This window comes from Lucilia sericata, unplaced genomic scaffold (assembly GCF_015586225.1).
Source record: "Lucilia sericata isolate MDLA Ls3-8-SP2 unplaced genomic scaffold, ASM1558622v1 Contig000363F_arrow, whole genome shotgun sequence".
Taxonomy (NCBI): Eukaryota; Metazoa; Arthropoda; class Insecta; order Diptera; family Calliphoridae; genus Lucilia; species Lucilia sericata.
The window spans coordinates 148,625-163,473 of NW_023994382.1; the positions used below are offsets into that span (position 1 = coordinate 148,625).

Genomic DNA, 14,849 nt, shown 5'->3' on the forward strand with positions numbered 1-14,849 from the left:
AAGCAGCATACCATACAATGACCTTAAATATAAGCAGCATGCTTATGTAAAGGGACGATCGGTGGAAACCGCTTTAAATGAAGTTGTCCACTACATAGGTGAATCTTTCGATAGCAAACTGTATACACTGGCAGTATGCATTGACATCGAAGGCGCTTTCAATAACGTGCACACTGATACCCTTATCCAATCCCTAGACCAGTTTTATGTTGACCGGGTGCTCCGTAACTGGATCAACTACATGCTAAGGAACAGATGGATAAGCTGCGAGATGTACGATATAACTATCAGGAAAAAGGTATTTCGCGGTATACCACAGGGTGGCATTTTGTCACCTTTACTCTGGGTCACCACGATTAATAGCCTCCTAAGGAGCCTAACCGAGAAAGGACTTAGACCTGTCTGCTATGCAGACGATGTCGTAATACTTTTAAAGGGAAAGGATCCAAATTACTTGTGTAGAAGAGCTGAGGAGGCTCTGAATACGGCCTTGAGCTGGGCTCAACCGAGAGGCCTCAATGTTAACCCGGCGAAGACGGAAATCTGTCTTTTCACAAGAAAGACAAAAATTTCTACATATACTGAACCTTGCTTCTTGGGCAAGAAGATACCGGTGACAGACAAAGTTAAGTACTTAGGTGTAATACTTGACCGGAAATTAAAATGGAGACACCACATAGAGGATAGGATCAACAAGGCACATCGGTGCTGGGCGATATGTAGGAGAACCATAGGCATGAAATGGGGTCTTAGTCCTACTATGACAAATTGGCTTTATAAAAGTGTAATTAGACCAATTCTAGCTTATGCTTCAATAATCTGGTGGACTGCTTTGGACAAAAAGTGTAATATCAAACTACTACAGGGAGTTCAGCGTACATGCTGCTTGGGTATAAGTGGTGCCATGTGTACTACTTCAACCAAGGCTCTGGAAACGTTGCTAGATATTCCACCCATTGAAACATATGTAAGATATGAGGCGGCGCTTACAGCCGAACGGCTCTTTACTTTAGGCGAACTGGCCAAAAACGGTTATAGGACACGTCATCAATGTATACTGGACACATTGGAAGGTTATACACATTCATCGGACGTGCCTGATCGCATACCACTGAATATGACACTGAATATGTCGGAAACTTTGAAACGCTAATCCCAGATAGAATGTCTTGGTCAAGCGGAACATTAGAGCAAATACCAGTAGGAATCCGTTGCTACACGGATGGCTCTAAATTAGGGGACAAAGTGGGTCTGGGGTTCTATATTGAAGACCCAGAAACAGAAATATACCACCGTTTACCTAATCATAACACAAGCTTCCAGGCAGAAGTACGAGCAATAACGGAATGTGTAAATTGGATTAGAATAAATATGGCGCCCACAGGGCTTAATATATTTACCGACAGCCAGAAGGCAATTTGTGCGATATCAGGTGATAGAATTAAATCTAAGACCGTATTGGATTGTAAGAAAGCTTTAACTGAATACTCTCCCAGAGGTAAAGTTCACATCATATGGGTACCAGGCCACTCGGGAGTAATCGGCAACGAAAGGGCGAATGTAATAGCTTTAAAGGGAAGGGAGCTCGATGTAGTTAACCTGACAAACGCAAAACCATTCGACGCAACAAAAGCTGAATTAAAAATATGGATGAGAGAATCCCATAAGGCCTCTTGGAATAATGAAACGGTGGGTAGAACCACAAAGATTCTATGGGGTGACCCTGATGAGAGCAAGACGAGAAATCTTCTCAAAATGAGCAAGTCTGAGGTTAGTATGATGGTACGTATTCTCAGTGGACACACAGGATTACGAGCACATCTATACAAAATTGGACGTGCGAATTCAGACGAATGTAGAGCATGTGGAGAGGACAGTGAAACTCTGGAGCACTTTCTTTGCCATTGTCAGGCATTCGTCGAAGTTAGATCCAAGTATCTTGGAAGTGATGTTATTCCGGAAATAACATTCTTAACCAACACCGATTGGAAGATTCTTAGGAATTACGTCCAGGAAACTGAGTTTCTGAACATGGAAAAATAATACATTCAGTGAACAATTTTTTTTTTTTCTTGAATTGGAGCGCACAACAGGCCCGATAGTGGCCTAGGTGTATTTCTTCGGATTTGATGTAGTATACATCCTCCTATCAACCTAACCTAACCATATATTTTTAAATAATAGCTAATTATGTTGAGTTTCATTGCGATACAAATGGTTACAAGTCAATTTTAGACGTTTAAGACATTTTCTGAAGGGGGGTTTGTATGGGGCTAGGGTCAAATAAGGGGCGATCATTACGAAAATCTGCAGTGTCATTTATACTTATATAAAACTTATTTGTGCCAATTTTTAGAGAGGTAATAATATATTTGACGTAATTATGGCATAAAAAGCCCAAATCGGGAGGTACGGTTGTATGCGGGCTAGGTGAAATAATGGACCGATTTCAACCATTTTCAATAGGCTTCGTCCTTGTGCCAAAAAACATGCTTGGTCCAAATTTCATCAAATTATCCTGAAAATTGCGGCCTGTACCTTGTGCACAAGGATTACATGGACAGCCAGCCAGCCGGACGTGCGGCCTATTGAAAATGGTTAAAATCGGTCCATTATTTCACCTAGCCCCCATAGAACAGAACCCCCCGAAAAGGGCTTCTGTGCTCATAATTATGTTATATATACAGATATATCGATAAAATACGGCACAACTAAGTTTTATAGAAGTCTTGATGACCCTGCCAAATTTCATAAAGATCGGTCCACATTTGACCCTAGCTCCCATACAAAGTCCCCTTCAGAAAATTACTTGAATGTCCCAAATTAGCTTATAAACACAAATATCGCGATGAAATTCAGCACAATAAAATATTATGTAAATATAAATATATTCACAAAATTTTATCGGGCTTGGTCCATATTTGTCCCTAGCCCCCATATAAAGCCTTTTTCAGAAAATTAGTTTTTCATCCATAAATTGCTTAAATGTATCGGAACAAGGGAATATTGAAGATAAATGCTTTATTATGAAAAATAAATCACTATGCTATGTCCGGTGAATTTATTACTAATTTTTATTTTTTCCATACGCCAAAATTTTGAGATAAATACGTTTGAATTCACCATTATCCTTCAGTAGTGCTTATAAAATATTTAAAAATTAGTATTGATATTGAGGTGCTTGCACCTTTTTTGGGATCCTAACAATCAGCTCAGAAAACAAAAATAATAATATAAAATTTAGGACTTTCTTAACCCACTTTTTCCAGTTATTTTTGTTTTTACTAGATTTTTAGGAATTTTTATATAATATTTTTAAAAAAATAAAATTAAATAAAATTATTGACATTTTATCCCAGAGTTACAAACTTTTGGATCTGAGTATATCATTCTCATTAATGTTTTTCAGTATTAACTTTGTACTGTTAATACTGAAAAACATTAATAATAGTTTTATAATGCTAAATAAAATTGTTATAAGTATATAAGTAATTTTTTTTACAAATTTTAATTTTAAAATTTTTGTTACAATTCAGTATATTTATATACCTATAAAGTACTGCTTAAAAATATAGCGCACTTTCTGTTTATTATTTTCTCTTATATACCACTTAAGATACATTTTTTTGCGGTTAATTAAAGCATATATCCAGTTTATTGAAACAATATTGAAATTTATTTTAAAATAGCAAAATAACTGCGCTAGAATTATTTTACAAAACAAGTCCTTAATTATTGATTTAAAATTATAGCCCATTTATAATAAAATTGACAATACAATATTCTTATACGAAATGTTTATTAATATTGGAATTCTGAAAATATTAACCGTTGACCAATCAATCATAATATAACCCAGCAAATATTAAAAGAAGTACTTCCAAACGAATAACATTTATCACCACTTTAAAAGTAGCACTAAGTGAATTTTTTACCTTCCGAGGAAGTGATTTTTAAAGACTTCCGAAGAAGCGAATATAATTATATTTTTTCAATGCTGAAAATATATTTTTTGTTCTTACATTTTTATGAGATAAAAAACGTTATTTTTTGGTTTTTGTATTAAATGTGTCTATTACCCTTATTGATGTTAATATTATTTATGTCAAATTAGTTGTATTCTATAATATAAGCTGACCGACCATACGCACAGTGGTATAGGAAAAAAAGATGGAAATAATTCGGTAACTTCTAAACGGTTAATCCGATGAAATTAGGTATGCACAAAGAGGAGGTGTTGTCGAGTTTAGGTTTTGAATTTGGACCTTATAGGCCAACCAGGGGCCCGGCGGGGGGTCCTCAAATTAGGACACATCGGCTATGTTAAATTTTTAAAACGATCCTATTTCTTCATTTGAGCAGTAAATTATCTCTTATAGTTTAGGAGATATTCGCATTTGAAAATTAAAATTTTAAAATTTTTACCGTCCTTACTTTAGTTTTTTGATAATAGCGGGTCCAAATATTCCCGATTTTCGCCATTTTTTTTATTCGCTTAACAACAAGTTTATATATCAAGCAGTGAAAGAATTATGTAAAAAAAATTTTTCAAATTGCAATAAAATTTTATTTATGAATATTTTTTGATGAAATTTTACAGTTAGGTAGATTTTTTTACTCAAAATCCAAAATTAAATAAAAATTTCGAATTTTCTTATTAGAAATCCCGGAATTCCCAAAAAAGTTTTAAAAAATCCCAAAAATGGGATTTTTTTGGTTTTTTGCCTATTATATCCATACCAGGGGCGGGGTTATCGAAACCCGTTACAAAATGATTAATTGGGTCATATAAAACAGGTCACTATAATTTGATATCGACTATGCGATTTGAGAATTTTTGCTCAAAATTGAATTTTCCATAAAAAATAGGGTTTTTTTTTGGATAGACCTGGTCCCCTCGGTATCGAAAATTTTTTAGGTTTTGTTTCATTTGTCGTATTTTATGTAAAGTCAGCTTTCCAAAAACTATAAATTCTATATACATCTTCTTAGAAACTTTTTAGATAACTTAAAAAGAAAAAGATACTTTTTTCCCAAAAAAATGACAAAAAATCGCCTTTTTTAATTTTTTAAATTAAAATGCCTATAACTTTGGACTCAGTCATGATTTCTACATAATTCTTTCACTGCTTGATATATAAACTTGTTGTTAAGCGAATAAAAAAAAATGGCGAAAATCGGGAATATTTGGACCCGCTATTATCAAAAAACTAAAGTAAGGACGGTAAAAATTTTAAAATTTTAATTTTCAAATGCGAATATCTCCTAAACTATAAAAGATAATTTACTGCTACGACGACATTTTTTATAGTGCTCGAAATCGGAACTCAAATGAAGAAATAGGATCGTTTTAAAAATTTAACATAGCCGATGTGTCCTAATTTGAGGACCCCCCGCCGGGCCCCTGGTTGGCCTATAAGGTCCAAATTCGAAACCTAAACTCGACAACACCTTTGTGCATACCAAATTTCATCAAAATCGGATTAACCGTTTAGAAGTTACCGAATTATTTCCCTCTTCTTTTTTCCTATACCGCTGTGATACGTCCTTTTTTAGAGGACAATCATCTATTTTAACTGGCTGTCATCTTTAAAATTTATGTCCTCTTTTGTCATCTTAATTTTTAAAACCTTGATCAATATTTATTTGTGTAAATTAAAACAAATTTTATTAATTCATAAAAATCAAATAGCTTAAAATACCTTCGTTAAACCATTGACAAATATAAGATTTTTAACATTTTTTTCTCAGATCTCAGCTTAATTATAAATCTAAAATTTATAATTTTATCGTTTACAAATTTGTAAATAAAATATTAGAAAAATTTTAAAAGATTTTATTTTGGGAAAAAGACTTTAATCTAGATAATATTGGATTAATGGCCAAAATTATTTTATTTTCCTTTTTCTTAGTGTATATGTACATATGTTAAATATAATGCAATAATTTATCAAAAATTGCAATAAAAATAATTAAAAATAAGAAAATGTGCAATAGTGATGTTAATTTTGTCGAAAAATATTTGTTATTCGGATACTTTTAATACTAATTTAAAATTATATGTTATATGTAGTGTTTATAAACCGGTTACCGGGTTAACCGAAAAATCGGGTTTTATTGCATATTTCGGTATTTTTTGCAAACCGGTTTTTTTAAAACATTGGTTTTCGGCTAACCGAGTTATCCGGTTTTTATGTCTCGGTTAACCGGCTTCATAAAATTTCAATTTTTAATACAACACCCTACACCATGAGTATATTTTAAAAATTTTTATTTTTCACAAAGAAACTTTTATGTTGAATTTTACCTTAATTCCAAAGTATTTAAGCAATTTATTGATAAAAACCTAATTTTCTAAATTAGGCTTTATATGGGAGTATAGGTCAAACACAGGCCGATCCTCATTAAATTTGGGAAAAGTATATATTTTTAAATAATAGCTAATTATGTTGAGTTTCATTGCGATACAAATGGTTACAAGTCAATTTTAGACGTTTAAGACATTTTCTGAAGGGGGGTTTGTATGGGGGCTAGGGTCAAATAAGGGGCGATCATTACGAAAATCTGCAGTGTCATTTATACTTATATAAAACTTATTTGTGCCAATTTTTAGAGAGATAATAATATATTTGACGTAATTATGGCATAAAAAGCCCAAATCGGGAGGTACGGTTGTATGCGGGCTAGGTGAAATAATGGACCGATTTCAACCATTTTCAATAGGCTTCGTCCTTGTGCCAAAAAACATGCTTGGTCCAAATTTCATCAAATTATCCTGAAAATTGCGGCCTGTACCTTGTGCACAAGGATTACATGGACAGCCAGCCAGCCGGACGGGCGGCCTATTGAAAATGGTTAAAATCGGTCCATTATTTCACCTAGCCCCCATAGAACAGAACCCCCCGAAAAGGGCTTCTGTGCTCATAATTATGTTATATATACAGATATATCGATAAAATACGGCACAACTAAGTTTTATAGAAGTCTTGATGACCCTGCCAAATTTCATAAAGATCGGTCCACATTTGACCCTAGCTCCCATACAAAGTCCCCTTCAGAAAATTACTTGAATGTCCCAAATTAGCTTATAAACACAAATATCGCGATGAAATTCAGCACAATAAAATATTATGTAAATATAAATATATTCACAAAATTTTATCGGGCTTGGTCCATATTTGTCCCTAGCCCCCATATAAAGCCTTTTTCAGAAAATTAGTTTTTCATCCATAAATTGCTTAAATGTATCGGAACAAGGGAATATTGAAGATAAATGCTTTATTATGAAAAATAAATCACTATGCTATGTCCGGTGAATTTATTACTAATTTTTATTTTTTCCATACGCCAAAATTTTGAGATAAATACGTTTGAATTCACCATTATCCTTCAGTAGTGCTTATAAAATATTTAAAAATTAGTATTGATATTGAGGTGCTTGCACCTTTTTTGGGATCCTAACAATCAGCTCAGAAAACAAAAATAATAATATAAAATTTAGGACTTTCTTAACCCACTTTTTCCAGTTATTTTTGTTTTTACTAGATTTTTAGGAATTTTTATATAATATTTTTAAAAAAATAAAATTAAATAAAATTATTGACATTTTATCCCAGAGTTACAAACTTTTGGATCTGAGTATATCATTCTCATTAATGTTTTTCAGTATTAACTTTGTACTGTTAATACTGAAAAACATTAATAATAGTTTTATAATGCTAAATAAAATTGTTATAAGTATATAAGTAATTTTTTTTACAAATTTTAATTTTAAAATTTTTGTTACAATTCAGTATATTTATATACCTATACTGCTTAAAAATATAGCGCACTTTCTGTTTATTATTTTCTCTTATATACCACTTAAGATACATTTTTTTGCGGTTAATTAAAGCATATATCCAGTTTATTGAAACAATATTGAAATTTATTTTAAAATAGCAAAATAACTGCGCTAGAATTATTTTACAAAACAAGTCCTTAATTATTGATTTAAAATTATAGCCCATTTATAATAAAATTGACAATACAATATTCTTATACGAAATGTTTATTAATATTGGAATTCTGAAAATATTAACCGTTGACCAATCAATCATAATATAACCCAGCAAATATTAAAAGAAGTACTTCCAAACGAATAACATTTATCACCACTTTAAAAGTAGCACTAAGTGAATTTTTTACCTTCCGAGGGAGTGATTTTTAAAGACTTCCGAAGAAGCGAAAATAATTATATTTTTTCAATGCTGAAAATATATTTTTTGTTCTTACATTTTTATGAGATAAAAAACGTTATTTTTTGGCTTTTGTATTAAATGTGTCTATTACCCTTATTGATGTTAATATTATTTATGTCAAATTAGTTGTATTCTATAATATAAGCTGACCGACCATACGCACAGTGGTATAGGAAAAAAAAGAGGGAAATAATTCGGTAACTTCTAAACGGTTAAACCGATGAAATTAGGTATGCACAAAGAGGAGGTGTTGTCGAGTTTAGGTTTTGAATTTGGACCTTATAGGCCAACCAGGGGCCCGGCGGGGGGTCCTCAAATTAGGACACCTCGGCTATGTTAAATTTTTAAAACGATCCTATTTCTTCATTTGAGCAGTAAATTATCTCTTATAGTTTAGGAGATATTCGCATTTGAAAATTAAAATTTTAAAATTTTTACCGTCTTTACTTTAGTTTTTTGATAATAGCGGGTCCAAATATTCCCGATTTTCGCCATTTTTTTTATTCGCTTAACAACAAGTTTATATATCAAGCAGTGAAAGAATTATGTAAAAATCATGACTGAGTCCAAAGTTATAGGCATTTTAATTTAAAAAATTAAAAAAAAGGCGATTTTTTGTCATTTTTTTGGGAAAAAAGTATCTTTTTCTTTTTAAGTTATCTAAAAAGTTTCTAAGAAGTTGTATATAGAATTTATACTTTTTGGAAAGCTGACTTTACATAAAATACGATAAATGAAACAAAACCTAAAAAATTTTTGATACCGAGGGGACCAGGTCCATCCAAAAAAACCCTATTTTTTATGGAAAATTAAATTTTGAGCGAAAATTCTCAAATCGCATAGTCGATATCAAATTATAGTGACCTGTTTTATATGACCCAATATGTTCTTAATCATTTTGTAACGGGTTTCGATAACCCCGCCCCTGGTATGGATATAATAGGCAAAAAACCAAAAAATCCCATTTTTGGGATTTTTTAAAACTTTTTTGGGAATTCCGGGATTTCTAATAAGAAAATTCGAAATTTTTATTTAATTTTGGATTTTGAGTAAAAAAATCTACCTAACTGTAAAATTTCATCAAAAAATATTCATAAATAAAATTTTTATTGCAATTTGAAAAATTTGTATCTTCGCAAAAACTGAATAAAAAACATTTTTTATTTTTTTTTTTAAAAAAGTATTCCTCGAATTTTTTAATTTTCAAAAATTATATACAGTCTTGAAAAATAGACAAAATTACCTTTCCATTGATATATAACATGCCTACCTAATGTTTTGTAAGTGACAAATTAATTAGGGAAAACTCAACATCTTTTAGAAAATTTACCTAGCACTATTATTTTCATCCATAAGGTTAACTCTTAAATTTGTTACATATATGGATGAAAATAATAGTGCTAGGTAAATTTTCTAAAAGATGTTGAGTTTTCCCTAATTTGTCACTTAAAAAACATTAGGTAGGCATGTTATATATCAATGGAAAGGTAATTAAAAAATTCGCGGAATACTTTAAAAAAAAAAATAAAAAAAATGTTTTTTATTCAGTTTTTGCGAAGATACAAATTTTTCAAATTGCAATAAAAATTTTATTGATGAATATTTGTTGATGAAATTTTACAGTTAGGTAGATTTTTTTACTCAAAATCCAAAATTAAATAAAAATTTCGAATTTTCTTATTAGAAATCCCGGAATTCCCAAAAAAGTTTTAAAAAATCCCAAAAATGGGATTTTTTGGTTTTTTGCCTATTATATCCATACCAGGGGCGGGGTTATCGAAACCCGTTACAAAATGATTAAGAACATATTGGGTCATATAAAACAGGTCACTATAATTTGATATCGACTATGCGATTTGAGAATTTTTGCTCAAAATTGAATTTTCCATAAAAAATAGGGTTTTTTTGGATAGACCTGGTCCCCTCGGTATCAAAAATTTTTTAGGTTTTGTTTCATTTATCGTATTTTATGTAAAGTCAGCTTTCCAAAAACTATAAATTCTATATACATCTTCTTAGAAAGAAGATGTAACTGATTCCATAAAGTAAACAAAGTTTTCCAATGCCTGTTGGGGAAGATATAATGGCACCGATACATGTTTCAAATCAAGTCGCAATTCTCCAATGTCGATGAAAGCTTTCTGACAGCGTAAGAAATCAAGGCCTAATAACGAGGGTGTTGAATCGTTGACACTAGAAATTCATGTGACAGTGGTAGTTTATTTAAACGAAATTGTATAACTGCTGTGCTTGTGGCTTTAAAAATTTCTCCGCTGGGGCCACGAAGGAAAATACTGCAACCTCTTGGAGCAGACGGTGGTACCAGCTCGAAGTTAATCAGTGAAGCAGAAGCACCAGTGTCCACAATAATTTCATGAGGGTGGTCTTCAATGAAAGCCACGCAATGTAAACTTTGATCTCCCCAGGCGCCTATATTGTGGGGAGTCTCCGAATTTATTGCTGTGTTGTTATTTACCAGATTGTCTTCCTCAATATCATCATAACTATTTATGTGCTCTAATTCTATTTCTTGTGATATTTCTGTTATTTGGCAAGCACTTTTATTGTTGCTCATCGGCTTGGGCTTCTTCAAGCCGATGCCTGTTCGTTTCCCGACTTGTTGCCCTTGCGAGTTCTACGTGAACCATCAACATTAAACTCCGGTTCTACCTCTACATTATACACACTTCGTGGCTTAGACCTGTTCATTTGAGATTGCAAATCATGGGTTGTTCTCAACGCCTCTCCAATACTTTTAGGCCGACTAGCCACTACCAAGCCTTAAAGCTGAGTATCCCGTAAGCCATCAATAAACTGATGTACAACTATTTCCGATGCAACTTGTTGAGGAACACCTTTGAATGCGCTCGATGACAAACGCTCCAACTTCATGGCGAAATCCTCTACAGACTCTCTGGGACCCTGCACACACTGCCTGAAATATTGATAGCTGGCATGCTCATCTAAGGCAAACCTTTCACGCATTAACTGTCGCACCTGTTCATAAGTAGGAGTAAGATTACTAGGGATTGTACCATACAACCGTAGAGAACGACCTCTTAAATTTGAAGTTACAGCCATCAGTTTTTCATCAGAACTCCAACTATAAAATCTTGCAGCATCCTCTACTTGACGTTCATAATCTGTCCACGAGGTGGATCTATCATAAGTCGAAACATGGGCTTGTTTTGAAAAGCCGGTGGATAACCATAGGACCTACTGATGACTGACAATTTACACATGGATGCTGTACTGAGTGGTTATTAAATCCATTGAGGTGAACATCATAATGTGGACGTGGTACATTATTCTTACTTGCGCGGGTGTCCTGGACAGGGGATATTTTCCAATCCATCAACGTGCTTATGGCTGTTACTTGGCACTCCTGAACTTGAAGAAAGATTATCGTTAGCGTGTGACTTATGTCTTGGTAAACGATCCTCAGTAGCAGGAGGAGCTATGTGTTGCGAAACTTCTACGTTATTCAAGTTATCAACTGCCGTAGTTGAGTTATTAGGATAAATAGGATGTCGACTTTCATATCCAGAGTCTAGAGCCGCAGTAGAATTAATAAATATGTTCTACCTCACATAGCCTAGTACTTATGTTACCATGTATTTCCCTAATATTTTTAATTAGCTCATCGTCACGCCGCTCATTCATTCGTGATTCGTAGGTAATTAAAACTGAATTACGTACAACTTGTGTAATTTGCAGCAGAAATTTTGTATTGCGAATCATGTAATTCAGTTCGTAATTTTGGGTTGAATGGCGAATGAGAGCGTGAATGCCGAATAATTGCTTCTCATGAACGGGGTATAAAACAAAAGAAACCATTTAAATCGGTTATTTGAATATCGGTTTTTATTACTTGCTATAAAAGAATTCCACATACATTTTTTAGTAGGTGGAATGGAATTTTGAAAATAAAGGATATCAAAAAGGCTTTTTATTATCGTTAATCCCAGAGGGTTAAGGTTTATTATAATAACGACAATGGTTTAATTTTTCTAATACTAAACATGTATTCAAGAAAATAAAAAAAAAATAATTCATTAAATTTTTTGGACTTTAGAATATAGTCCCTCTATATATTGAATTACGAATTAAAAACATATACAACTTTTTACAAATTTATTAGAAATAATACATAACACAATATTTTCAGTTTATTTGTAGACCATTTGAAATAATGTCTCTTCGAAAATCCATTGAAGCAAGTGGTTATGTGATTGATAACACTGAACACATTTATATTCCTTTGGTAAGTATAAAAACTAAAAGCTATTAGAATATTTTTTATTCTAATATTTTCAACTATATTATACTCACCCCGAAATATTTATAAGATTAAACTTAAGTCAGGAGCTATTGAAGCAATCACGAAAGAAATTATCAAGGATATTTGTAATAATACACATTTTTGTGATCAAAAAATAATTTAATTTCAATAATCACTGTTTAAGAAATTATTGTTTAGTATGAATATCTCTCAAACGATGCGTCTTAATGTACTACATACATACGAGAAAAATAAAAAACATTTTTTTTGAAAAGATCCTCAGATCCCTACTTGCGATTGAAAATCTTGATCTCAGTACAATTTGTTCAAAAATAATTTTGTGTAATCTTCTCGAAATGGGTGTCAAAAATTACGTAATTTTGATGTTATCGCGGAAAAAATAATTAAAATTGTTGTTGGTGTATTTCTGGTCCGCAAAACGACTTTTATTGTATTATAAGGATCACATAAATTAAAAAAAATCCTAAAAAATTCTGAAATGGACTAAACCAAATGCCAAACAATTTTTTAAATATTTTTCTGTATGAGGTAAAAATTACGACAATTTCGATAAAAAGCGAAAGTAATATTCCTCTCCAACCCACTAAAAATCATATTGTAGACTAAAATATTCTACAAAAATTTTGAAATTATTTTTGACGTAATCAGCAGAAAATTACGGAATTTTTGAGACCCATTTTGAAGAAATCGATTTTTAAAAAAGTTATACTGAGGTTAGGAATTTCAATCGCTGGTAGGGAACTGAGGACCATTCGAAAAAAAAAAATATTTTTTTAATTTTTCCCGTGTTCAGTACTTTAATGCGCATCGCTTGATAGGTATTCCTACATGAAACATAATATATATATTTATATATAAACCATATATATTTGGGTCTTTATAGATAGCGGTGTCGATTTAGCCGTGTCAATCTTACCGTCTGTCTGTCTGACTGTCTGTATATCGGTGAGTATGTTGAAATCAGTTTTCAGAAGGCCCCAGATATCTGCGAGATCCGAATCTTCAATAATTCTATTAGACATACATACGTTCGGGAAGAACGCTATTTAAAATCAGCAAAATCGGTACAAAAATAACGGAGATATAAGCAAAAATCTGAAAATTTCATCAAAAATTAAGGCTTTGCCGAATACGAAAAAGTACCAAAAAGTCCCATTTTATAGATTCTCATATATTCCGAGTTCTACATGCTTAATTTCATCTTCTAGGTTCAATATTATAGCAAATTCAAAACGTACCTTTTGATGAACGAAGAATTACCAAAAAGTCCCCATTAATATGTTCTCACTTATTCCGGGCCCTACATGCTTAATTTCATGTTTCTAGGTTCAATATAATAGAAAATTCAAAAAGTACCATTTGAAGAACGAAAAAGTACCAAAAAATGCCCTTTTATCACTAACTCCTGACCCCATATGCATAATTTTATGCTTCTAGGTACAATATTATAGAAAATTCAAAAAATCCCCTTTTATAGGTAATTACTTACTCCGCGCCCTACCAAAATGTCTCCTTTAACTGGTGGATCCGAGACATGCTTTTGAGAAGTTTCCTATTAAAAATCAGCAAAATCCGTCCATAAATAACGGAGATATAAGCAAAAATCCGAGACAACTTCTGAAAATTTAATAAAAAAAACAATTTTTTGCATGCTTTGTTAAATAAGCAACACCAACATTGCTTATTGGAAAAAGATTTATGTTTGAATGTATGTTGGTTTCATTGCGTTGTGGATTTTTTTTTTTTTTTGTATTTTATTTCAAATGTTTGTATGCCTGTTTTTTGTGTTCTATTTCGTTTAGCGTTGTTGTTGTTGCTTTTCTCCATGGAAGTACTGAAAAAGACCTGAAGAAGTGATGATTTTAACACAGACTTGTCATAGGAGGGATGTCCTTCTTATTTGATTCCAAATTCACTATATCTGAAGTCATTCTCAAGAAGTAATTTTAATGCTCTTTTTTTGGAAGTTATTCGGAAGTGAAATTGTAGTATTATAGAATACAACTAATTTGACTTAAATAATATTAACATTAATAAGGGTAATAGAAGCATTAAATACAAAAGTCCAAATATAACATTTTTTATCTCATAAAAATGAAAGAACAAAAAATATATCTTCAACATTGTAAAAATTATAATTATTTTCGCTTTTTCGGAAGTCTTTAAAAATCACTTTCTCAGAAGGTAAAAAAATCAATTAGTGCTACTTTTGAAGTGATGGTAAATGTTATTCTTTTGGAAGTACATCGTTTTATTTTATTTAAATTTTATAAAATTAATATTTTTTAAATATGTACACTATGGTG

At 31.8% G+C, this 14,849-nt stretch overlaps 1 protein-coding gene across 2 annotated transcripts in view; it reads left to right on the forward strand.

Annotated features, from left to right (window-relative positions):
- The window catches only part of LOC119604112 (probable transcriptional regulatory protein Teth514_1449), a 117,583-nt gene that overhangs the window by 79,446 nt on the left and 23,288 nt on the right, over nt 1-14,849 (forward strand). Inside the window, exon 3 of one of the 2 annotated variants that reach the window (XM_037956566.1) lies at nt 12,409-12,504. The exons of the other annotated variant lie outside the window; for it this stretch is intronic. Coding sequence (XP_037812494.1) covers nt 12,409-12,504 — 96 coding nt within the window. The remainder of the gene's footprint in view (nt 1-12,408; nt 12,505-14,849) is intronic. 2 annotated transcript variants of the gene reach the window in all.